General features: G+C 40.5%; 1 protein-coding gene across 1 annotated transcript in view; it reads right to left on the bottom strand.

The window, feature by feature from the left end:
• The window catches only part of CUNH12orf56 (chromosome unknown C12orf56 homolog), a 97,200-nt gene that overhangs the window by 57,650 nt on the left and 12,381 nt on the right, over nt 1–27,169 (bottom strand). The window contains exon 2 of the mRNA XM_035002886.1: nt 2,335–2,494. Within this exon, the coding sequence (XP_034858777.1) occupies nt 2,335–2,494 (160 nt within the window). The remainder of the gene's footprint in view (nt 1–2,334; nt 2,495–27,169) is intronic.

Raw genomic sequence — 27,169 nt, 5'->3', positions numbered from 1 at the left:
AGGACCTTGTGGCTTCCCTTGCTGTGGGAGCCCAAGATTCACAGAGATGACTATTGGGAGTTTTCCTAAAGCCGGGTTCACAGTCTTTCTGGTTATCCCCTGTACTTCTTGATCAGGTTTTTCATTAAAATATGTGGTCGTTAATAAGGTTATTAAAATTAAACAAGAACTGACCAGGGGCACCTGGGTGGCTCAGTCGGTTCAGTGTTTGCTTTTGGCTCAGGTCATGATCCCAGAGTCCTGGGATTGAGTCCCACATCGGGCTCCCTGCTCAGTGGGGAGTCTACTTGTCCCTCTGCCTGATGCTCCCCCTGCTTGTGCTCAATCTCTCGCTCTCTCTGACAAATAAATTTAAAAAAAAAATCTTAAAAAAAAACCTGGGGCGCCTGGGTGGCTCAATCATTAGGCGTCTACCTTCGGCTCAGGTCATGATCCTGGAGTCTCAGGATCGAGTCCCGCATCGGGCTCCCTGCTCAGCAGGGAGTCTGCTTCTTCCTCTGACCCTCCTCCCTCTCATGCTCTCTCTCTATCATTCTCTCTCAATAAATAAATAAAAATCTTTAAAAATAAATAAATAAATAAAATCTTAAAAAAAAAAACCTGACCAAATGGAATCCAGATTCTAACTTATTCTTTTTTTATTTATTTATTTTTAAGATTTTATTTATTTATTTGACAGAGACACAGCGAGAGCAGGAACACAAGCAGGGGGAGTGGGAGAGGGAGAAGCAGGCTTCTCCGAGCAAGGAGCCTGATCCTGGGATCATGACCTGAGCGGAAGGCAGGTGCTTAACCAACTGAGCCAACCAGGCACCCCTAACTTATTCTTTTTTTAAAACCAATATTTAGTGAACACACTTCTTTCTCTCTCTTCATTTCTTTCCCCTCCGTTTTCCCTCCCTTTCTTCCTTTCCATTCTTTTATCTTTCCTTTTTTTCCACATAGCCTCACGTGTGGCAAACTATGCCCAGGCACTATGCTGCCGAGAATGGATGGATCAGCTCATTAATCATCATAGAACTGCAGATCAAAACCATGATGAGATACCACCTCACAACTGTTAGGATGGCTATCCTCAAACAGCCAAAAGATAGAAAGTATTGGTGAGGATGTGGAGAAAAGGGAACCCTTATGCACTGTTGGTGGGCATGCAAATTAGTGTAGCCACTGTGGAAAACAGTATGGAGGTTCCTTAAAAAACTAAAATAGGACTACCGTATGATCCAACATTCCTATTTCTGGGCATATATCTGAAGGAAATAAAATCACTGTCTCAGATACTTGCCCTCCCTTATTCATAGCAGCATTATTTACAGTAACCTACCTGTCCAGCAATATGTGAATGGATAAATAAAATGTGTGTGTGTTGGGGGAGGGGGGGCATATGTGTGTGCACACATGCATATACACACAATCTAATATTATTTAGCCTTTAAAAAAAGGAAAATCTGGGACACATGGGTGGCTCACTCGGGTGAGCATCCAGCTTTTGATTTAGGCTCAGGTCATGATCTCAGGGTCCTGGTCTGGAGCTCCAAGTCTGGCTCTGGGCTCAGTGAGGAGTCTGAGGATTCTCTCTCTCTCTCTCTCCCTCTGCCCCTACCCTCCCCCCCTGCTCACATTCTCTCTCTCTCTCTTTCAAATAAAAAAATAATAAATCTTAAAAAAAAGGAAAATCCTGGGATACCTGGCTGGTTCAGTCAGTAGAGCATCTGACTCTTGATCTCAGGGTCATGAGTTCAAGCCCCACGTTGGGTGTAGGGATTGCTTTAAAATATGAACAAGTAAAATAAAATCTAAAAAGCAGAAAATCCTGCATTTGGGAAAACATGGATGAACCTGGAGGATGTCATGCTAAGTGAAATAAATCAGACACAAAAGGATAAACACCACGTAATCTCACTCATGTTGAATCCAAAAAAGGCAAACTCATAGTAACAGATAGTAAAATGGTCATTACCAGGGGCTGGGGGTTGGGGGGAAAAGGTAAATGTTGGTCAAAAGGTAGATGTTCATTATAAGATAAATAAGTTCTGGAGACCAAAATGTACAGCATGCTGACTATAGTTAACAAAAATGTAGCATGTACTTGAAACTTGCGAAGAAAATAGATCTTAAGTGTTCTTACCACTCACACACAATGATAACTATGTGGTTATCATTGTGGTCATTATTTCACAGTGTATACATAGATCAAAACATCACGTTAAACACCTTACATATAATTTTTATTTGTCAATCATACCTGAGTAAAGCTGGGGAGGAAAAAAGAACATTCTTTTTTGTCTTATCAAGCAATGCATCTTGTGTCACTTTAAGAAATATATTACATACCTTTTTTATTGTCAGAAGTGGCATGATGAAATGGAAATGAGAATTTGACACCTTTCGATTGTTCACACTCTTTTTTCAAAACAGTTGAAGAATGGGTGATACGAATATGTTGGTTGGTTTCTCTCTCTGGTGGACTCAAAAACTGTGGGTAATCATCAATCTGAAAAAAATATAATTAATTAAACTAATTGAGAACAAATATAACTGTTTACCCTATGATAATAAATCCCCTAAAGCTTAGGGCAAGTTTATTTTATTTTTAAGATTTTATTTATTTATTTGAGAGAGAATGAGAGAAAGAGAGCATGAGAAGGGAGAGGGTCAGAGGGAGAGGGAAAAGCAGACTCCCCACTGAGCATGAAGCCCAATGCGGGGCTCGATCCTGGGGGCTTGATCCTAGGGCTCAGGGATCATGACCTGAGCCCAAGGCAGATGCTCAACCAACTGAGCCACCCAGGCGCCCCTTAGGGCAAGTTTAAACTGCATTCTTTTTATTTTTTTCCTGGGAAGTCTTTCCTCTTGTCAGGTTTCTCAGTTTTCCTCAATTTGTTTTAGTCTTTACTGAAAACGCGTTTAGCAACAGATCCCAAGAAACTATTTACACTTACACTATAGAATTGCTAAATAAATAGTAATAGTGTTTTTGTTTGTTAAAATATATCCCTCCCCCTTTCATTTTGAAAATAGATTTTTTTAAAAGGTCTTAAAAATGTTTGATTAATGGGTTTAAGCTAGGATTTTCCTATGCAATAGAAAATGTCCATTTGCGGGGAACAGTGTACAAAGATTCTGTGAATACAAACATCTAGGTTTGAATTATTGGAAGTTTCCTGCTGCTAAATAGCTTTCTCTTCTCTCCAAAGTGCTGTGTTTTCTATTCTTGATTAAAAAGAGACAAAGTCTCGAGGCGCCTGGGTGGTTCAGTCGTTAAGCGCTTGCCTTCCGCTCAGGTTGTGATCCCAGGGTCCTGGGATCGAGCCCCGCATCGGGCTCCCTGCTCGGCGGGAAGCCTGCTTCTCCCTCTCCCACTCCCCCTGCTTGTGTTCCCTCTCTCGCTGTGTCTCTCTCTGTCAAATAAATAAATAAAATCTTTTAAAAAAATAATAAGTAAATAAAATCTTAAAAATAAAATATAATAAATAAATGAAATAAAAAGAGACAAATTCTCAATAAATACTTAGGATTTTTTTTTCTTTAAGTAGACTCCACACCCAGCATGGAGCCCAATGCAGGGCTTGAACTCATAACCCCAGGATCAAGACCTGACCTGAAACCAAGAGTTGGACGCTTAACTAAGCCACCCACACACCCCAATACTTAGGATTTTTAGATCTTTAACAATTTACTTCCCTTTTTATGACAGGTCGGCAGCAATAGCATCTGACTGAAAAGCCAAGAGTAAAGCCAGAGAATCACCAGAGGCGTCTTTGAAACCTTTAATCCAAGCATCAGGAGGAATACCTCTGTTGGCTTTTTGCAAAGTTACTTAGAATTTGGATAAAAATATTTCCTGTGATCATCCAGTTTCATCATTCTCTTTTCACAAATATATGAAGGAAATATCAAATAATAATAATATTTTAAAAATCTAATTCAGGGGAATTAAAGATAGGAAGATAAATTAATAAAAAGCTATCAGGATCTACTAAAATTTAATTTTTAAAATTATTTTCAAATAGAGTAATTCAAACCAAGCTAATGAAGCATAGCCCAGTGTAGGTATTAAAAAGGATGTGCTTTTGTTAATAATAAAAGCTTATAGTTAGTAAAGGATCCTCTTCTGAACAAGATTCTTCAGAAAAGTCTTAAGCTATTTGATACCTGCAAAGATATGCTTATAAAATTAGAATCCTATTATACATACGGCTAAGGTTTTTGTTTGCTTTGTGTAACTCTGTATTATATTTTTCTCTTGCCTTTGTCAGGAAAAGACTTTGAAATTGGCAAAAAAGATGGTCTAGATGTTTTCCATCATTTATTGTCTTTGAGCTGTTTTAAAACATTGTAAGTGGGGGCGCCTGGGTGTCTCAGTTAGTTAAGCGACCAACTCCTGATTTCGGCTCAGGCATGATGGCAAGGTTGTGAGATGGAGCCCCATGGCAGGCTCTGCGCTCAGCAGGGGGTCTGCTTGAGAGCCTCTCCTTCTCCCTCTGCCCCTCCCCCCACTCGAGCGTGTGCTCTCTGTCTCTGTCTCTAAAATAAATAAATAAATCTTTAAAACACTTTAAGTTGTGGGGATGCCTGGCTCTCTCAGTCGGTAGAGCATGTAACTCTTAATTATGGGGTTGTAAATTTGAGCCCCACGTTGGGTGTAGAGATTACTTAAAAATACATAAAGAAAAGAAAACACTGTAAGTTGTAGAAAACTGGTAATAGTGAAATTTTTCTTTTTAAGATTTTATTTATTTATTTGACACAGAGAGAGAGAGAGATCACAAGTAGGCAGACAGGCAGGCAGAGGGAGAAGCAGCCTCCCCGCCCCCAGCAGGGGGCCCGATGCGGGGCTGGAACCCAGGACCCTGGGATCATGACCTGAGCCGAAGGCAGACATTTAACCGAGTGAGCCACCCAGGTGCCCTGTATATAAATAAATCTTTTAAAAAAAAAAGTTGTTACAGTCTCGGCACATTTTGTATATATGTATATATAATATATAGTAATTATATATTGTATTTCAGTATTATTATGCTATATTAAAGACTTTATCCATATAAAAATTATGTTCATTTATTTTTACATATCAGATGTAACTTTTTTTTAAAGATTTTATTATTTGAGAGAGAGAGAGCATGAGCAGGGGGAAGAGGCAGAGGCTGAAGGAGAGCCAGAGGGAGAGGGAGAAGCAGACTCCCCACTGAGCAGGGAGCCCCAGGCAGGGATCCATCCCAGGACCCTGGGATCATTACCTGAGCCCAAGGCAGACACTTAATGACTGAGCCACCCAGGTGCCCTCAGACATAACTTTTATTGCTGTCTTTAAAAATAGGCTTTGTCACTATCCTTAGAGACATTTTGTCTAATTTTTTGCAATGGCTGTATTACCTTTGTTTTGCATGCCATAGGAACAACCAAATTTTCCAGTCAGTTGCCTATTTTTAATATGAAACTTCATCAGACCTGTCACATTTGAAAGTTCTCAATAATAAACCAACCACAGTCATCTGAAGTCTGTGTCTTCTACAGATAGTTTTTGTTTTATTGTGATGCTTGCTTGAAGGTTCTATTCTAAGATATAAACATCAGTTTGAGTCCTCAACAAAGGACAGTCTCAGAGCAGAGCCTCCTGGAAAAAGGATTGAGACAGGCTCTTCAAAATATTAACACTTCAGAGCTGAGCTAACATTACTTAGACAACTCAGACTACACCAGTGGACTGAGTTAGGATTTCCAAGACTCCATTAGGTCAAGAAGCAGGTGGTTTCATGAGACTCCTAACCCAAAATGTCCCAGAACGAGATTTAACTTTATAGGACTAAATGAAACTGATAGAAATTTATTGTGGTGATTTGCTTAGAATATTATTGATGTTTTGGGCGCCTGGGTGGCTCAGTTGGTTGAGCGACTGCCTTCGGCTCAGGTCATGATCCTGGAGTCCCTGGATCGAGTCCCGCATCGGGGTCCCTGCTTGGCGAGGAGCCTGCTTCTCCCTCTAACCCTCCCCCCTCTCATGTACTCTCTCTCTCTCATTCTCTCTCTCTCAAATAAATAAATAAATCTTTAAAAAAAAGAATATTATTGATGTTTTAATGTTCTATTTTCTAGATATATGAGGAAGCTTTTTATCCTCCTTCTTCAATTATAACCAGTGTGTAACCCATAACAATTTAGATTCTGTCTCATAAACCAAAAATGTTTAAATATCTAATTTTCACTGGCTCCCCCAGAATTCAGAAACTCTTATTAGATTCAGTAAAGATCTGACTTCCTTTTACCAGGATATAATTGTACACACTGGTTGTATATCCAAGGCCTTATGTGAAGTGTCTATTTAAGAAGAATATTCATCTGGGGTGCCTGGGTGGCTCAGTTGATGAAGCATCGGACTCTTGATTTCAGCTCAGATCATGATCTCAGGGTCATGGGATTGAGCCCAGCATCAGGCTCTGTGCTCAGCAGGGAGTCTGCTTGGGACTGTTGGTTCTCCCTCTGCCCTGCCCCACTGCCCATGCACACGCGCACTCTCTCTCTCTAAAAATAAATAAATAAATCTTTAAAAAGGGAGGATATTCACTTAACCAGATATAGCAAACCATTTTAAGGGCCAAAGGTTTGGTGTATTTATGGGGCCAGTGCTTATTAGGAAGATCACTTCTGGTAGGCCAGCAATTAAGAAATTTTCAGGACCTCAAAATTCACTCAAATTGATAGGTACTACAGGAGAAATCTGGTGGAGAGAGTTTCTTGGGCCTGATTTTCTAGCTTAGGGAAAGCAAATAATAGAGGCTTTTAAACCTTACATTCCTAAAAAGCTTCCAGACAGAAGTTTTTGCGAAGAATTTTTTTTTTCTAGTGAGTAAGGCAATAGAAGTTTATTAAGTGAAGATACAGAAAAAGCTCTCAGGAGTGAGAGGGGTCCCGACAGGGTTGCCAACGAGGGCCTTCAGGGTTGGTCTTTTATAGAAAGCTAACCAGGGAATTTAAATCCTTTTAACGTCTCTATTGATAACACTTTCAATGGCTTACTTCCTTTTTAGGGTCTAGTTATTCTTTGTTGGTCACAGTAATTATCATAAAGACACCCACCCCACTCACCTAGGGCAGGGTGGTCCAGTAAGTCCCCTTATCTCTGGTTTCCCCACACCTCCACATTTTTGGGATTTCTGTGAACCTGATAACATTGCCCCTATCTATCTCTCCCAACCTAGCCCCGCCTGCCCCGTACTCATTCCTCCCCCTGGAATAGTAACCCTAACTGCCGTTAGGTAATGGGACGATGACCGCTCCGGGTGCTTCCTGCTGAAATGGGGCGGCGGACTGTGTGGCAGTTAGAATCTCTCCAGGGGTCAGTCCAGGGACTTGTGGTATGGCTCCGGCGGGGTCATGATGGGCAGCGAACAGTACATGTATCAGCACATGCAATAGGATGAACATGAAACAAGTATTAGGCCCAAAATTATGATCACATCCCTTAGATAAGATCCCCAAGTACCAATTTTGTCAAATAGATCAGTGGATATCATGATCTTATTTAATTGATCACAGATGTCCCCTATTAATTGGGACACCTTGCAGGAGTTAACTGTAATGTTAAAACGACACATGTGAGGGGATTTTTCACACCCCTAATGGTGTAGCAACAGTAGTCAGTCAGTAGTGGCATGGTTCTCAAGAAGTCCTTCTCTGACTTCATTTAATTCTTGGCTGAGTGCATCCAGTGCCTGGGTATCATTTAGAGTCCTGCTGAGCAAGCATACTGTTTTGCTTACTTTATATTGCAGTCCTATCGTAAGTCCTGGAAGTCCCATAGTGAGCTCTGAGGCTCTTTTTACCAGGAGAGCTCTTGTATGCTTGGGTTAAAGACTTTGTTTGCAACTGTATGTCAGTAGAGGTGTCTTCTAGGATAAATGACTATGAGGGATGAAACCATCAAGAAGCCCTTTTTGTTTGAGGTCCAGCCTTAACAATATCCTAATTACAAGGAATCACTGGCAAATGAGAGATTTGTCTCAGGAGATAAGGGCATCCCCAAGTGCATCATCCAATCTAATCATAAAGAAAGTGTGGGGGTCCCTGGGTGGCCCATTCGTTAAGTGTCTGCCTTCAGCTCAGGTCACGATCCCAAGGTCCTGGGATCGAGCCCCACATGGGGCTCCCTGCTCTGCAGGAAGCTTGCTTCTCCCTCTTCCACTCCCCCTGCTTGTGTTCCCTCTCTCACTGTGTCTCTTTCCGTCAAATAAATAAATAAAATCTTTAAAAAAAAAAAAAGGTGTGGCCATCCATTATCTCCATGGAGTACACTCTGGCTTTTATTTTATTTATTTATTTTTTAAAGATTTTATTTTATTTGAAAGAGAGAACGAGAGAGCACAAGTGGGGGGAGGGGCAGAGGGAAAGGGAAAAGCAGGCTCCCCACTGAGCAGGGAGCCGGATATGGGGCTAGATCCCAGGACCCTGGGATCAGACGCTTAACCCACTGAGCCACTCAGGTGCCCCATGCTCTGGCTTTTAAAGAGCAATTTTGTCATCCCAGCCATAGAATTGGTCAAGGTGATAGCTGAGTTATACAATTGTTGGGGAATCTATCCCATTTCCCAGTTGTTCAAGTAATCATATGCCCATGGGGTCCTGTTATCCCCACAGAATAACAAGCAAGATTGCCTATACATGAGCTATTATGGCAATTTCTCTGAAGTTTACCTCAAGTGGTCTAGCTTAGGCAAACAACATTCAAAGACAATCAGAACTAAAGTTTAGCATCCACAAAGGTGTGTAATTGAAACATAATTTCTCTCTGTAATAACCCTCATTTCCAAAGACAGCCAAATAAGACTAATTTGTTTGAAAAACAAGTCCAGTTTTAACAAACGGTGTAAATAATTACATAATTACATATACAAAATAATTTACATAAGCTCAGCAAGAATGATTGATCATATAGATCTTTTAGAATCTGCTTTGCTGGAACTTTTATAAGGAATCTCTACATTGAACTTTTAGTTGCCTCTCCAGGCCAGAAGCCAAGCAAAGTACTTGCCATCAGACATGCCTGCAATACCTGTAAATGGGGACAGATTCCTCTTCACGAGGTCCCCAATATATCCTGAGGTCCTTGCACATGCCAGGAAGTGACATTCTTTACTCACCTGGTAAGGCTGCTGGGAACTCTGTAAGCAAGGTATCAGGCCAACATTTCCAAGGAGCTTTATGGCTTTAGGTTTCATAAAGTCAACCTTAGTTTCTTAAAGCTGTCTGGTCATTTCTGAGTCTATGAATGTCTCTCAAATATGACATTCCAGTCAAAGCCTTAGTAAAATAACCAATATTTCCAATGGTGTCCTGTTACAAGGAGAACAGATTCTTGTTGAACTTATGCAAATGATTGATTGCCATGGAAGAAAGCTTATTGAGACCTTTTGAATTTCAGAGGGTTTAGGTAGAGATAAATTTTTTAAATGTTAAATGTTTTAATGTTTTTGTTTACAAATGAATATTTTATCACATTTCTGTAAATCATATCTTAAGAGAAAGTTTCCTTAATCTGGGAGAGCAAACATTAGAGAAACAGCAATGTTTTGAACAAAAGTCACAAAAGAAACTATAATCATTTTTTTTCCCAATTTACTTAGTCCCATTTTACTATTCTTGTTTAAAATGCAACTTCAGTGAGTTTTGGAAGTTTTTACCCCATTTTAGTTTTGATCTTAAAGATAGTGAATACCTGTATTTGTCCCAAAAGTCCTTTTTATGAACCTCCTTGAAGATAAAACTCATTTTGCAGGAGAATAAGGACAATTATAAATGACAAAAACTCAGAAATGGACATTGGTAATGATCTGATAGGAGAGTTCATTAGGATGCAATTGACAAGGAAACTCAGTTATTCTGTGTCACATAACAACTCAATAGCCAGAATATCGAGTGATGATGACTTTATACCAGAATGTAACATACCAAACAAGCCTAATTAGTCAAGGAGACTTTGTTCACGATTTAAATCTTGGGGAAGTTTGTTAAAACCTAGCACATGTCTAAATAGGATTAGGGATCGTCAAAGACCGGATAGAGGCAAAACATGGAAACTGGCTTTTCTGGGCAGGCAAAGAGAAAACAGCTGTTTACATTTTCTTATCAAGAGCAGACTAACAATTCAAGAAAATTTTGTCTTTTGAATATAGAGAGAATTCCAATCTTATATACCACTGTACTTTTAAAATCCCTTTATTTTAGGACTAGGAAAGATGGCGGAGGAGTAGGGGACCCTATTTCAGCTGGTCCCCAGAATTAAGCTGGATATCTACCAGACCACTCTGAGCACCCACGAAACCAGCCTGAGATGTAAGAAGATCTGGATCTCTACAAACAGAATATCGCAGGCGGTTGGTTTCGAGGTACGAAGCGGGGAGCCGTGATTCTGCGGGCAGATATCGGAGGATAAACGGCAGGGTGCCTGGACGTGGGGATCCTACACCGCCGGTGAGTGACAGCCTCGCGCGCTGCAGACGGGGCACAGACTCGCAGACCGGTAGCAGTGGGGAAAGGACTTTAGGGCAGCCCATGGGATGGAAACACGGAGCAGCGGGGTCACGTGTGCGATCTGGGGGCGGCTGGCGGTTTTAGAAGCACAAAGGGCAGACACGTGCCCCGACCTGGAGGCAGGACTGGGGGCGCTGCGGAGGGGCGCACAACCCAGGACGCTGCAGTTTATAGCAGCACGGACAGAAACAGAGACAGTGTGGCCTGGAGAGCTCACTGAAGAACAGACTGTGGTCTCTCTGCTCTGAGGCAGAGGGTTGGAAATGGTCTCTTCTGCTCTGACTCACGGAAGAGACGTGGAAAGCTGCCAGGGAAAGCCGCCAGAGAACAAAGGCCCCCAAAACTGATTCCCGCTGAGCCCATCCCCCGCCACAGGGGGGCAGGGCAACTCTGCCCAAACAGGGTTGCCTGAGTAACAGCATGGCAGTCCCCTTGCCCAGAAGACAGGCTGGGAAAACAAGAGGCCAGCAACCCTAAGGTCCCAAGAAAACAGGTGCATCTTGCTTGGGTTCTGGTCAATAATTTGGACTCGATACATTCCCTCAAACACCCATCAACAGAATGACTAGGAGGAGGAGCCCCCAAAATAGGAAAGACTCAGAGATTATGACTTAATGCTGCAGATTTACAAATGGATGCAGATATAACCAAGATGTCGGAGATGGAATTCAGGCTAGCAATTGTGAAGACAATGGCTAGAATGGAGAAATCAATTAATGGCAACATAGAGTCTCTGAGGGCAGAAATGAAAGCTGAATTGGCAGAACTTAAAAATGCTATCAATGAGATCCAATCCAATCTAGATAATCTAACAGCTAGGGTAACTGAGGCAGAAGAACAAATAATCGACCTGGAAGACAATATAATAGATAAAAAGGGAAAAGAGGAGGCCAGGGAAAAACAACTCAGAATCCATGAAAATAGAATCAGAGAAATAAGTGACACCATGAAGCATTCCAATATCAGAATAATTGGAATCCTGGAGGGAGTGGAGAGAGAGAGAGGACTAGAAGATGTATTTGAGCAAATCGTAGCTGAGAACTTCCCTAATCTGGGGAATGAAACAAACATTCGCGTCCTAGAGGCAGAGAGGATCCCTCCCAAGATAAGGAAAACAGGCCAACACCCCGGCATGTAATAGTAAAACTTGCAAATCTTAGAACCAAGGAAACCATCTTAAGGTCAGTTAGGGGGAAGAGATTCCTTACGTACAGAGGGAGGAACATCAGAATAACATCAGACCTATCCACAGAGACCTGGCAAGCCAGAAAGGACTGGCAAGACATATTCAGGGTCTTAATGAGAAGAACATGCAGCCAAGAATACTTTATCCGGCAAGGCTTTCATTTAGAATGGAGAGATGTAGAGCTTCCATGACCAGCAGAAACTGAAAGAATATGTGACCACTAAGCCGGCCCTGCAAGAAATATTAAGGGGGGTTCTATAAAAGGAGAAAGACCCCAAGAGTGATATACAACAGAAATTTACAGGGACAATCTATAAAAACAACGTCTTCACAGGCAACATGATGACAATTAATTCATATCTTTCAATAATCACTCTCAACGTGAATGGCCTAAATGCTCCCATAAAACGGCACAGGGTTGCAGATTGGATAAAAAGACAGAACCCATCCATATGCTGCCTACAAGAGACTCATTTTGAACCTAAAGATACATCCAGACTGAAAGTGAAGGGATGGAGATCCATCTTCCATGCCAGCGGACCTCAAAAGAAAGCTGGGGTAACAATTCTTATATCAGACAAATTACATTTTAAACTAAAGTCTGTAATTAGAGACACAGAAGGACACTGTATCATTCTTAAAGGGTCTATCCAACAAGAAGATCTAACAATTGTAAATATCTATGCCCCCAACATGGGAGCAGCCATCTACATAAGCTAACTGTTAACCAAAATAAAGAGTCATATTGATAACAATACGTTAATTGTAGGAGACCTCAATACTCCACTCTCAGCAATGGACAGATCATCTAAGCAGAATATCAACAAGGAAACAAGAGCTTTGAATGATACATTGGACCAGATGGACCTCATAGATAATTACAGAACATTCCACCCTAAAACAACAGAATACTCATTCTTCTGGAGCGCACATGGAACTTTCTCCAGAATAGACCACATACTGGGTCACAAATCAGGTCTCAACCAATACCAAAAGATTGAGATTATTCCCTGAATATTCTCAGACCACAATGCTTTAAAACTGGAACTCAATCACAAGAAAAAACTTGGCAGAAATTCAAGCACTTGGAAGGTAAAGACCACTCTGCTCAAGAATGTTTGGGTCAACCAGGAAATCAAAGAACTTAAAAAATTCATGGAAATCAATGAGAATGAAAACACATCGGTCCAAAACCTATGGGATACTGCAAAGGCGGTCCTAAGGGGGAAATACATAGCCATCCAAGCCTCACTCAAAAAAATAGAAAAATCCCCAATTCACCAACTAACTCTACACCTTAAAGAACTAGAGAAAACGCAACAAACGATGCCTAAGCCACGCATTAGAAGAGAAATAATTAAAATTAAAGCAGAGATCAATGAATTAGAAACCAGAAACACAGTAGATCAGATCAACGAAACTAGAAGTTGGTTCTTTGAAAGAATTAATAAGATCGATAAACCACTGGCCAGACTTATCCAAAAGAAAAGAGAAAGGACCCTAATTAATAAAATTATGAATGAAAGGGGAGAGATCATGACTAACACCAAGGAAATAGAAACAATTATTAGAAATTATTATCAACAACTATATGCCAATAAACTGAGCAATCTGGATGAAATGGAGGCCTTCCTGGAAACCTATAAGCTGCCAAGACTGAAACAGGAAGAAATCGACAACCTGAATAGGCCAATAACCAGTAACGAGACTGAAGCAGTGATCAAAACCTCCCAAAAAACAGAGTCCAGGGCCTGATGGATTCCCTGGGGAATTCTACCAAATATTCAATGAAGAAATAATACCTATTCTACTGAAGCTGTTTCAAAAAATAGAAACAGAAGGAAAACTTCCACACTCATTCTATGAGGCCAGCATTACCTTAATCCCCAAACCAGGCAAAGACCCCATCAAAAAGGAGAATTTCAGACCGATATCCCTGATGAATATGGATCCCAAAATCCTCAACAAAATCCTAGCTAATAGGATCCAGCAATACATTAAAAGGATCATCCACCACGACCAAGTGGAATTTATCCCCGGGATACAAGGGTGGTTCAACATTCGCAAATCAATCAATGTGATAGAACACATTAATAAGAGGAGGGAGAAGAACCATATGGTCCTCTCAATTGATGCAGAAAAAGCATTTGACAAAATACAACATCCTTTCCTGATTAAAACTTTTCAGAGTATAGGGATAGAGGGAACATTCCTCAAGTTCATAAAGTCCATCTATGAAAAACCCACAGCGAATATCATCCTCAGTGGGGAAAAGCTGAGAGCCTTTCCCTTAAAATCAGGAACGTCAAGGGTGCCCACTCTCACCACTGTTGTTCAACATAGTACTAGAAGTCCTAGCAACAGCAATCAGACAACAAAAAGAAATAAAAGGTATTCAAATTGGCAAAGAAGAAGTCAAACTCTTTTCGCAGATGACATGATACTTTATATGGAAAACCCAAAAGACTCCACCCCCGAATTACTAGAACTCATCCAGCAATTCAGTAATGTGGCAGGATACAAAATCAATGCACAGAAATCAGTTGCTTTCTTATACACTAACAACGCAACTGTAGAAAGAGAAATTAGAGAAATTATTCCATTTACAATAGCACCAAAAACCATAAGATACCTCGGAATAAACCTAACCAAAGAGGTAAAGGATCTATACTCTAGGAACTACAGAACACTCATGAAAGAAATTGAGAAGACACAAGAAGATGGAAAAATATTCCATGCTCATGGATCAGAAGAATAAACATTGTTAAAATGTCTGTGCTACCCAGAGTAATCTATACCTTCAGTGCCATCCCGATCAAAATTCCAATGACATTTTTCGAAGTGCTGGAACAAACAATCCTAAAATTTGTATGGAATCAGAAAAGACCCCGAATCGCCAAGGAAATGTTGAAAAAGAAAAACAAAGCTGGGGACATCACGTTGCCCGATTTCAAGCTATATTACAAAGCAGTGATCACCAAGACAGCATGGTACTGGCACAAAAACAGACATATAGACCAATAGAACAGAATAGAGAACTCAGATATGGACCCTCAACTCTATGGTCAAATAATCTTTGACGAAGCAGGAAAAAACATGCAATGGAAAAAAGAGAGTCTCTTCAATAAATGGTGCTGGGAAAATTGGACAGCCACATGCAGAAGAATGAAACTCGACCATTCTCTAACACCGTTCACAAAGATAAACTCAAAGTGGATGAAAGACCTCAATGTGAGACAGGAATCCATCAAAATCCTAGAGGAGAACATAGGCAGTAACCTCTTTGACATCGCCCACAGCAACTTCTTTCAGGATACATCTCTAAAAGCTAGTGAAACAAACAAAAGTTTTGGGACTTCATCAAGATAAAAACCTTCTGCACAGCAAAGGAAATAGTCAACAAAACAAAGAGGCAACCCACAGAATGGCAGAAGATATTTGCAAATGACACTACAGATAAAGGGCTGGTATCCCAGATCTATAAAGAACTTCTCAAACTCAACACCCAAAAAACAAATAATCAAGTCAAAAAGTGGGCAGAAGATATAAAAAGACACTTCTCTGAAGAAGACATACAAATGGCTAATAGACACATGAAAAAATGTTCATCATCATTAGCCATCAGGGAAATTCAAATCAAAACCACATTGAGATACCACCTTACACCAGTTAGAATGGCAAAAATGGACAGGGAAAGAAACAACAAATGTTGGAGAGGTTGTGGAGAAAGGGGAACCCTCTTACACTGTTGGTGGGAAGGCAAGTTGGTACAGCCACTTTGGAAAACAGTGTGGAGGTTCCTCAAAAATTTAAAAATAGAGCTACCCTATGACCCAGCAATTGCACTACTGGGTATTTACCCCAAAGACATAGATGTAGTGAAAAGAAGGGCCATATGCACCCCAATGTTCATAGCAGCAATGTTCGCAATAGCCAAACTGTGGAAAGAGCCGAGATGCCCTTCAACAGATGAATGGATAAAGAAGATGTGGTCCATATATACAATAGAATACTACTCAGCCATCAGAAAGGATGAATACCCAACTTTTACATCAACATGGATGGGACTGGAGGAGATTATGCTAAGTGAAATAAGTCAAACAGAGAAAGTCAATTATCATATGGTTTCACTTATTTGTGGAGCATAAGGAATAGCATGGAGGACACTAGGAGAAGGAAGGGAAAAATGGAGCGGGGGAATTGGAGGGAGAGATGAACCATGAGAGACTATGGACTCTGAGAAACAAACAGGGTTTTAGAGGGGAGAGGGGAGGGAGGAGGGGGGATTGGTTAGCCCAGTGATGAGTATTAAGGAGGGCACATACTGCATGGAGCACTGGGTGTTATACGAAAACAATGGATCATGGATCACCACATCAAAAACTAATGATGTATTGTATGGTGACTAACATAACATAATAAAATTTAAAAAAAAAAAATCCCTTTATTTTAATCTTAGCCCATCCTAACCACACCTAAAATTCCCTTCCAAAGATTTCACTTCACAAACCTTTTACAACTTTCCTTTGCATTCAGATTTTGTCCCAAGTCATTTCTTTCCAAACAACCAGTCTCATTTAGGACGAAATTACTTTCTTTTACCTTCAACAAAAATGTATTCCCCTTCCTTATATCTTTCTTACATATCTCCTATTTTTCTAAATAGAGTTGCCGAATTTTGTACTCTTAGAAATCTTAGTCTCCAGTGAAGACTAAGTAGTAGCCAGTTGTGAACCAACTGTAGCTGTAGTTACTACTAAGTAGTAACCAACTGTCACACCAGAATTCTTTAGATGACAAATTTATGAACTGGTTAAGCACAAAGCATGTTTACCAGCAGATTTAAATATCCTTAGTTTCTTTGCAATAAGTAGTCAAAAAGCACAAACCTACATCCAGTAATCAATGATTTAGCACCTTATCCTATTTGGAAAAGACCTAGATGTCCAATGAATTTAATCCCAAAGACTCTGAAAGCTATTTTAACAATTTCCTATGAAAACTTTGATGGGACAATTAGCCATGATTTTTGTCATCTTTTTGCTAACAAATTGCAACAGAAATGACACGAGCTTATTTGACCTTCAGCAAACCTTGGCAGAATAAAAGTTTCACATTTAATGCTGATAACTTTAAAGACATGTCTATCTTAATTAAACCAACAAACTTAACTTAGTTTAAATACCAAGTTATGTTCCACCTGGGTCTACTTTTAAAAGTCAATCAGTTTGTTCCCCAGTGTCAATTTTTACCTGAGACACTGGTGGGGAAATCTGAAGGGAACAGTTGTATGTAGGCCGCACCCAAGGTACAGAAACAGGAGGGGGTGGGACAGATAGAAGAGGCAGAGTGCTGCCAGAAAACAGAAAAAGGGTTCCCAGTTCTAAAGCTCATCCACTTGGACAGATGACTAAACGCCACGTTTTTCCACCAACAAGTGGGAATAGGCAGTCCATATCAGGCCGGAGCAGACAGGGAATTTCCCCGAAACAAAGGGAGTTTCAGCAGCTGCTTGGAAATACTCCTTAAAGTCCCTGTCGTGAGGTAGACTAACCACAGTTGGCTCCAATTATAGCCGTTAACCTGGGAAATGAGTGAAGGAAAAACCCCCACATCTATTAGGAGGAACAGTGAGAGTGAGAGTCAGCATCCCCTTTGCTAGGGATGGTCTGTGTTTCTTCCAGCACCCTGGGTTTATTTGGAGGAGGCCTATTTAGACAATTATGCAATATGTTAGGAGGGAGTTTACTGGTATGGTTACCACCAAACACATTCTGCAAGAGGCCCTTAGGTCTGGGTCCTGAATGAGAGCCCTGAAAACCTGGATGGATCTAGGGTGCCTCTGTCTATTCACCCTGTTTCCTGCAAAAGAGACCCAATAGATCCCACTGTGGCCACGCAGTGAGTGTTATAGGAGCTCAGGCCTTTCCTAAATTTGCAATCCAAATTGTTTCCAGTGGGTTAAATGGCATCCCAAGGGAGAGTCCTTGGGAACTGAAGAGACCATGCCTTGCCACGAACGTCATGCCTTATTTTACCTTGCCTTGAAGAACCTGCCATTTTTAACCCATGGAAAACACTGGAAAGTTTTACAAAGGGAAATTACCCAAATTTGCAGTACCCAATCCAGAGGAGTCCCTGCGGAGAATGGTTTGTTTCCCATCTCGAGATCCTGGTAGGAGTGACCCCGTACCTGTTATAGAGAGGTGACTATGAAGGCATCCCTACATATCAGCTCTCCCCTGTGAACCAAGGATCCCACGGTTTCCTACCCACGGTGAAAGAGTGGCCTAACATCTTCGGTTGAGGAGGGCTCAGGCTGGCGGGAGTAGCCACTCTTACCTGTCCGTCACCTGATCCTCCTTTTCTCCTCTGGATTCCTCCCCCCCACCAAATCTGGCCCAATCATAAAGGCTTAGCCAGGTTAACAGTTTATTAAACTTTGATTCAATTATATTCTCACATCTTACCCCTGGGTGCTTTTTCTGTCCATGTTGAGGGGTGCAGACTCTGTTAAGGGGTGCAGACCCTGAGATTTAGCATCATCATAATTTCATATTTCTGTTGTTGGAACAAGGAAGCTTCAACTATATGACCTACTTAAGTCCCAGCCACTAATGCAACCAGTCGAAGTATTGGCTGGGGGTCTGTAATTCCCTCCTTAGTGCCCAGGAAACATTGGGTTCCCTCCAACTTACCATATAAAGAGATAGCTCTAATCCTGCTTGCCAATATCTTAGGTTTTGATCCCTGGCCGTGATGTACCTAACAGAATAACATATGTCTTAGCAGGCAGCAAAAATGAGGAAAAGATTCTCCTCCTGACTTAAGTTCTCACGAAAGACATCTTTAAATGAAAAAGGCTTGTATCTACAAAGGCAAGACTTTGCCTGAAATGAATCCCTGATTAAACAGGCATAGTGATCACCGGAGATTGAAAGGGGCCTACTCTAGGCAAAGTCCCTGAGGTGGGAGAAAGCCATTTAAGAAAAGCCAATGAAGAGAAAGCAGAACTGAGGAGGGTTAGGCCAACATACCAACTTCTTTTGAGGAAGGGGAATTGACCAAACCTTTGTCCAGAAGCCTGTCACCTGAGACTTAAGCCCAGTGGCCACACTGTTCACCTCTAACTGGCGGATAGGTGCCCGGTTTTGTCATTTGTGACAAGAGGTCACCTAAGGGAGAAATGTCTCCCAGGAAAGAAAAGAAAAGAGTCAGCTTTTATTCACCCTTCGGTGGAAGTGATCCCGGGTCTCCGCACCAAAATGAAGCAGGAGAGCTAGGTTCTTGTCTCACGGAGTCAAGGAATGAATCTCGCGGACAACAGGGAGTAAAGTGACAGAAGTTTATTAAGTGAAGATACAGAAAAAGCTCTCAAGAATGAGAGAGGTCCCAACAGGGTTGTCCTTGCAAAGAATTTTTAAAGAGGCCTATATGGTGAATTAACACCCTTGCTATGTATGTAAATGTAAATACGTAAATAATGTAAATAATCAGGTCAACCTAAAGAGAGTCTTATTTTGTGAATGAGTGATCTTTGAGATTATTATGATGGTGGAGGTGGGACAGAAAAACTGAAAGACTTTGAAATAGGGAAGGGGGATTAGTAGGGATACAGTTTAGCTCACCTATGCAGGTTATCTATGCCTTTCATTGTCTTTCAGGTTATTTTACAATGCTCTAATTCATAGAAGACCCTTTTGTGGGACGCCTGGGTGGCTCAGTCGGTTAAGTGTCTGCCTTCGGCTCAGGTCATGATCCCAGAGTCTTGGGATGGAGTCCCACATCGGGCTCCCTGCTCAGCCAGGGAGTCTGCTTCTCCCTCTCCCTCTGCCCCTACTCATGTGCTCTTGCGCTCTCTCTCTCTCATTCACTCTGTCTCAAATAAAAATATAAAATCTTTTTAAAAAATGTATGCTTCAAGTAGAGACTGAGTGAATGTAAATAAATATGTAAATATTTCTGCCTCAAATTGCTTATAAGCAGTTTTGGGAGGAGACAAAGTACCTATAATAATTTGCATAATAATTATACAGTTTATGGAACATGGCAAATATCTTATATAATACTTGCAACACATCTATGAGGTAGTTATTATTAACCCCATTTTGCAATGAGAAAATTAAGGTTCAGAGGGAGTTCAGTTTATAAAACTAGTAAATGGTGGAACTAGAATTACAAGACAAGGCAGTTGGTTTCCAAGGCCAGTTTTATAAAAACAACTAAGGTTTAAGACCACAGCCCTAACTAGTGGTCAGAGGTGGGAATTTTGTCAAGGAGAAATAGAAGTCTTTCTTCTAATGCAGGGCTGGAGGGGCGCCTGGCTGGCTCAGTCGGTAGAGCATATGACTCTTGATTTTGGGGCCGTAAATTTGAGCCCCACAATTGGGCATGGAGCCTACTTAAAATAAAGTCTAAAAAAAAAAAAAAAAAAAAAACCAGGGCTGGAATCCAAACAGTAATCAAGCAGCTGGATTCATTATTATGTCAGAGTTTCAGTCGAATTATGCTAATTCCTTTATTTGATACCGAAGTAGAGCCAGACCTCTTTTTTTAGTTGCTATAATCACCGAATTTGGTTAGCTCTGTCATTCAAGAACATAATACCTTCTTTAAATACACGGTGGTTGCATTCATATAAATTTTTTCTGTATTTATTAACATGGAAAGATATCCATGACATGCTGTAAAGTAAAAATAGATTATAGAACAATATGTGGAATATGATTCCATATATATTAATGCATAGAACACAATTTGGAATGTTGTACACCAAATTTTCTTGTTGTGTGGTTAACTGTGGTTATCTCTGGGTGGTGAGATTTGTTCAGAGATAAACTGAGGCATATTAAAATTTTTAAGAGTCTATTTGGACAAAAATCTATTCAAATCAGACAGCATCCAATCTAGCAGATAGGAAGGAGCTCCAAGGAGCTGTACGAAATGAAAGACTTTTAAGCAGAAGGGAGTGGGAACAAGGAAGTTACAGTTGGCAAAAAAGCAAGTTAGTTATTGCAGAGTTACTTTCCTTTAGGGAATTGTAGGGGTCTACCAGACTAGTGCTGATCAGGAGATACCTTTTTTTTTTTTTAATATTTTATTTATTTAGAGAGAGAGCAGGGGGGAGGGACCGAAGGAGAGGGAGAGAATCTCAAGCAGACTCCCTGCTGAGCGTGGAGCCCAACTGGGGGCTCGATCGTATGACCCTGAGATCAAGGTCTGAGCTGAGATCAAGAGTCAGATACTTAACTAACTGAGCCATCCAGACACCCCACAGCAATGTGACTTTTTTTTTTTTTTTTAAGATTTTATTTATTTTTTTGACAGAGAGAGACATAGCGAGAGCAGGAACACAAGCAGGGGGAGTGGGAGAGGGAGAAGCAGGCTTCCCGCCAAGCAGGGAACCCGATGTGGGACTCGATCCCAGGACCCTGGGATCACGACCCGAGCCGAAGGCAGACACTTAACGACTGAGCCACCCAGGCGCCCAGCAATGTGACTTTTAAAAGGGCATTTCCATGCACACTACGAGGCCTCTGTTACTATAAGGGAGGTGGTAGATGATTACCCTGATGACAGCCACACAGCCAAGGGAACGCATATGTTGTCTGTAAAAGGGTGGATGAGGTCAGATAAATGGACCGTAACCATGAAAAGCAGTAGGGCCAAAATGATCTATCACTTTTCACTTCCCCCATTCTCTTATTGGTTCATCAAACAGTCATAATCTCAGTTGCAAAGCCTATGACAATATTGTAGATAGAACAAACTCTTATAAAAACATTTAATTCAACTTTGACTTGAATTACAAGGACAAAGTGTTAGACTAAGGAAAGTGGTTTCTCTCTCTCTTTTTTGCATTTAAAAATTTTTAAAAATAAAAATCTTTTTTAAAGCCCACGGCTTATTTGTGAAGCATGAGAGGACCACCCAGGAGCTAAGCAAGGCTAATTTACACATCCACGGGAGGTAAAAAGTTTTCTGACTGGGAAGCTTCTCTGCTGTCAGGCAAGGAGACTTGAGACTTGGTCCAAACAATATGCTGTCAGTGCCTGAACGAAGAAAAGAAAGTTCTTAAATGGGACACAGCTGAACTCAATCCTATGCTAGCAATTTATTTTAGGCATGGTGTTATCTGAAAAGAAAATTTTTGCATTTACTCCAGAGACATCATTAGGAAATTCAAAAGCCACAGTTTCCATTTAACCCCAAAGCATGAAAAGATATAGATAGATAGATGATAGATAGATAGATAGATAGATAGATAGATAGATAGATAGATAGATGATAGATAGATGGATGGGGTCTGGGAGTTCAAGCCCCATGTTGGGGATAGAGTTACTTTTTTTTTTTTAAGATTTTATTTATTATCTGAGAGAGAGCACGCAAGCACATGAGTGGGGGCAGAGGGAGAGGGAGAAATAGACTCCTCACCGAGCAGAGAGCCTGAATCAGGGCTCAATCTCAGGACCGGGAGATCATGACCTGAACTGAAGGCAGACGCTTAACCCACTGAGCCACCCAGGCACCCTATTTTTTTTTTTTTAAGATTTACCCATTTATTTATTTTATTTTAGAGGGGGGAGGGGGGCAGAGGGAGAAGGAGAGAGAATCCCAAGCAGAATCCCTGCTGAGCATGGAGCCCAGTGCAGGCCAATCCCATAACCCGGAAATCACAACCTGAGCTGATCAAGAGTCAGACACTTGATGGACTGAGCCACCCAAGCACCCTGGGGGTAGAGTTTACTTTAAACAAAAAATTAAAATGTTCTAACTTTATGTCTTAAAATAAGCTTTGTAGCTTATTTTTTTATTAAAAGATTTTATTTATTTATTTGACAGAGAGAGAATGAGCACAAGCAGGGGGAGCGGCAGGCAGAGGGAAAGGGAGAAGCAGCTCCCTGCTGAGCAAGGAGCCCCATACGGGGCTGATCAAGGACCCTGGGATCATGACCTGAGCCGAAGGCAGACGCTCAACTGACTGAGCTACCCAGGCTCCCCTTTAGTAGCTTATTTTAAATGAGCTTAGGTTTTTTTAAATAGCTTAAAATAAGCTAAATAATATGAGTTAAATTTTATTTTGTAAATGAATATTTAGCTTATTTAATTTAATTTAATTTAAAACTTATTTAATAAATAAGTTTGCTCATTGTGTCATATAGCATTGAATTTATGTTTTTAGGACATATGTTGAAAGAAGTGCTTTTACCCAGATACCTTCTAGCACAGGTAATAATATCTGAATATCCACATGAAAATAATTTTAGAACTCCAAATCAGGACACAGGACAGATTTTTTTCTCTGCTTGCTGACATAACAAAGTCTTCTATAACAATTAAATCAAACTATTTATATATATTTGATAAATCACCTCTTTTCTTTTCTTTTTTTTTTTTTAAGATTTTATTTATTTATTTGAGAGAGAGAATGAGACAGAGAGAGAGAGCATGAGAGGGGGGAGGATCAGAGGGAGAAGCAGACTCCCTGCCGAGCAGGGAGCCCGATGCGGGACTCGATCCCGGGACTCCAGGGTCATGACCTGAGCCGAAGGCAGTCGCTTAACCAACTGAGCCACCCAGGCGCCCAAATCACCTCTTTTAAATATAATTGCATGAAATTACTATTGACCCAGTGCTGTACTTATACTTCAATACTAATATAAATGGTACCTTTAGCTTGTCTTTTCTCAATGGAAACTGAGGCTGGCAAGTTAGAGTTATTTGCAGATGGCCTCCTAAGTTCTTCCTCCCAGTCAATATTATAAAAACTCTAAGACCATTCATAAGTTGTAGCACTTTCTAATGCCTGCTCTGACTTTCCCTGCCTCTGAGAAAGGTGTCTACTATATAACCAAACTTACTGGTAGTTTGGAGCCATGTGGTACACCAACTGTAAATTTTGGGCCTTGGGGAAAAAATCTTTAAAAAAAAAAACCCCACCAAAACCATACTGGCTGACAAGTGAGGTGCACCTTTTCTCAATCTATGAAGTTAAAAAGGTAGGTAGCTGTGCAGAAAAAGGGTTACCTCAACAGGTCTGGGTTGCTCCTACCTTGTACCACCAAAAAAAGGCCTATCTTCAGGACTAGCCCTTGCCTGATCTTAGGAGATAAACAATGAGCCTTGGAATATTCTGACAGCCTGATACAAGTGTGTATGTCTGAGACCTTGGGCCATGCTGTACCAGTTTGAACAGATAAATTTATTCTGACAATGTCATCTATGGTAAACACCTGTTTTTCTGGGGGTGAGGGTAAGGACGTGGAAGGGGGGCTGGAGTCTGAGTAGCTGAGGTCAGTTATGTAGGCTCCTATGCATTCATGACTGTCTCCAATACAAACTCTGGACACCAAGGCTCAGAGTAATACTTTGGTAATACTTTGCATATGTTGTAACACATTGCTGGGAAATTAAGTACACCCAGGTACCTGGGTGGCTCAGTCGGTTAAGCATCTGCCTTCGGCTTAGGTCATGATCCCGGGGGTCCTGGGATCGAGCCCCGCATCAGGCTCCTTGCTCTGTGGGGAGCCTGCTTCTCCCTCTCCTCCCCACTTGTGCTCTCTCTCATTATCTCTGTCTCTCTCTCTCAAATAAATAAATAAAATCTAAAATGAAAAAAAATTTAAGAAAAAAAATTAAGTACACCCAAGATACTCACTGGGAGAGGACACCTGGAAGTGTGCACTTAGGTTCTCCTGGATTTTATCTCATGCACCTTTTCCCTTTGTTTAATATAATCTGTATTGTCTCATTATAATCAACTATTTGAATCCTATGAGTCCTTCTAGTGAATCATCAAGCATGAGGGTAGTCTTGGGGATCCCCTACATAGTAGGACAATCTGACGCAGGCATAAGGTCATTGGCTGCTTAGACTACTGGTTCTGCCTCCTTTAGACACTGCAGTTTTGCCCTTTCCCCAGGCGAAGAGTCAGAGGGGGCCAGCCCACCTTCCCGTTCTTCCTCTTCAAAGGATTCATAAGGATTCTGATCCCTGTGGCCAGATCCTCTCCAGAGTGAAGATGGGGAAGAGGAAGAATTCAATGTTCAAACAGTGTCACATAGAACAAAATAAAAGCTAACATTTATTGAGCACTTACTATGTGTTCTTTTAAGTGCTTTATACATACTATCTCACTGAATCCTCAGACAACCCCGTATATCGGTAAAATTATTCCTGTTTACAAGGAATTCAAGGAACTTGAGGCTCAGAGAGTTAAGGGACTTAACTCTCAAGGTTCCACTCAAGGTTCCACTGCTAATATGTGACCAGATTCAAAATGAAGCCTGTGCTCTTAACTTATACAAAATGACACACAAAGTGTGAAACATACATACATCAGGAAACTAACTATACCATGGGTCAAAAAATAAAATTGTTTCTATTGTGAGATAAGACAATGTTACCATGAGGTGAATTTTTGTATTCTCACTGTGAGACATTAAGGAGAAGGCTCTACTTACAAACATGATTCCTATCATGGCAGATGTCCCACAACCCTCAAAATTTCCAAATTTCCTAATTACTGAATTGACCCATTTTGCTCAGGTGGCTCTCATTTTTCATGCATTTTAGTGAATTGTCCACCTATAAAGTTCCTACCAAAAGCCTGACATGAAAGAAGGATTAAAACATGAAAGAGAATCTCAGACTAAGAAAGCCTAAAAAATGAATTTATCATAAAATAATGTACAAAGATCAGGATTAAAATCACTTAAAAGCCAGATTTCTGAGTGGAAGGTACTAAAGTGTCCTAAAGGAAAGCCATCAGGCAGACAGCAATCTAGTATAAATTATTCTAATTAAATTCTTACGGAACAACTCGTTATTTTGTGCCCTAATTGTTAAGGATATCATGACCAAACTAGATAATCATAGTCAACATCCTGACAGAAATTTGGAATGTTGGAGAAACAATATGAATTAATAGTCAAGAAATCTGATTTTGAATGTGGCTTTCCCTATTAACTGTCAGTGTGACTTTGGTCAAGTTACTTAAGCTCTTTTGGCTTTGATTTCCTCACTTGTACAATATGGAATCAGTTTAAGGTCTCTTTCAGCATATATATAGATATATATATCTATCTATATATATATCTATATATTTTTTAAAGATTTATTTATTTATTTGAGAGAGAGCAAGCATGAGTTGAGGGGAGGGGCTGAGGAGAGGGAGAGGGAGAAGCAGATGCCCCACTGAGCAGGGAGCCCAACTCGGGGCTCAATCCCTGGGATCATGACCTGAGCCAAAGGCAGACCCTTAACCGACTGAGCCACCCCAGCACACCAATATAGATATTTTTAAATACAAAGCTATATTATAACTTTACAATATTAAAACTTAATATTGACTGGCTCAGTCAGAAGAGCATGCAACTCTTGATCTCAGGGCCATGAGTTCCAGCCCCATGCTGGGTATAGAGATTACTAAAAAAAAAAAAAAGTTTTTTAATTAAAAAAAGTAAAACTTAACTTTGCCAAAAACTATATTTCAGGAAATATATTTACATGATTAGGAAGAACCAGATGGGCTGCTTTGCAAAGATGCAGCCAAAGAGCATCTTCAGAGTCCTGTTTTGGAGGAGAGTATATTTATGTAAATATGTAATCTACCTATGCATTTTGTTAAGAACATTCCTTATGGGGGCACCTAGGTGGCTCAGTTGGTTAAGCATCTGCCTTTGGCTCAGGTCATGATCCCAGGGTCCTGGGATTGAGCCCCATGTCGGGCTCTCTGGTCAGCGAGGAGTCTGCCTCTCCCTCTGATCCTCCTCCCTGCTTGTGATCTCTTTCTGTCTGCCTCAAATAAATAAATAAAATCTTTTTTAAAAAAAGAGCATTCCTTATGAAGAATTCAGTATCTATATCCCAAAGAATCTATACTCTGTATAGATTAAGGGTATTAGTACTACCAGACCTACAAGAAATTCTAAATGGAATTCTTTGAGCTGAAATGAAAGGACACTAGACAGTAACTTACACCCACATGGAGAAATAAAGAGCACTGATAAAGATAACTACACAGGTAAACATAAAAGACAGTTCAATGTATTTTTTTGTGTAACTCTTTTTTCTCCTATTTAGTTTAAAAGATACTTGCATAAAGCTATAATTTATAAATCTGTGTTGATGGGTACATAATGTAGAAACTGTAATGTGTATGATAATAACAGCGCAAAGGAGCAGGGAGGGAACAGACATATTTTTATATACTATTAAGTTGGTAATAATCTGAACTAGATTGTTACAAAGTAGAATGTTAATTGTAATCCCCAGGGCAAACATTAATTTAAAAACTCCAAACCACATAGTAAAAGAAATCATGAGAGAATTCAAAGTCTATACTAGAAAGTACCTATTTGACACAAAGGAAGGCAGTAATGGGGGAATAGGGGGAAAAAGGACATATGAAAATAAATAACAATATGACAGATGTAAACTCTACCTTATCAGTAA

This window comes from Mirounga leonina, unplaced genomic scaffold (assembly GCF_011800145.1).
Source record: "Mirounga leonina isolate KUSES-001 unplaced genomic scaffold, KU_Mleo_1.0 Mir_126, whole genome shotgun sequence".
Classification (NCBI taxonomy): Eukaryota; Metazoa; Chordata; class Mammalia; order Carnivora; family Phocidae; genus Mirounga; species Mirounga leonina.
This window is presented reverse-complemented; position numbering and strand designations above follow the sequence as displayed.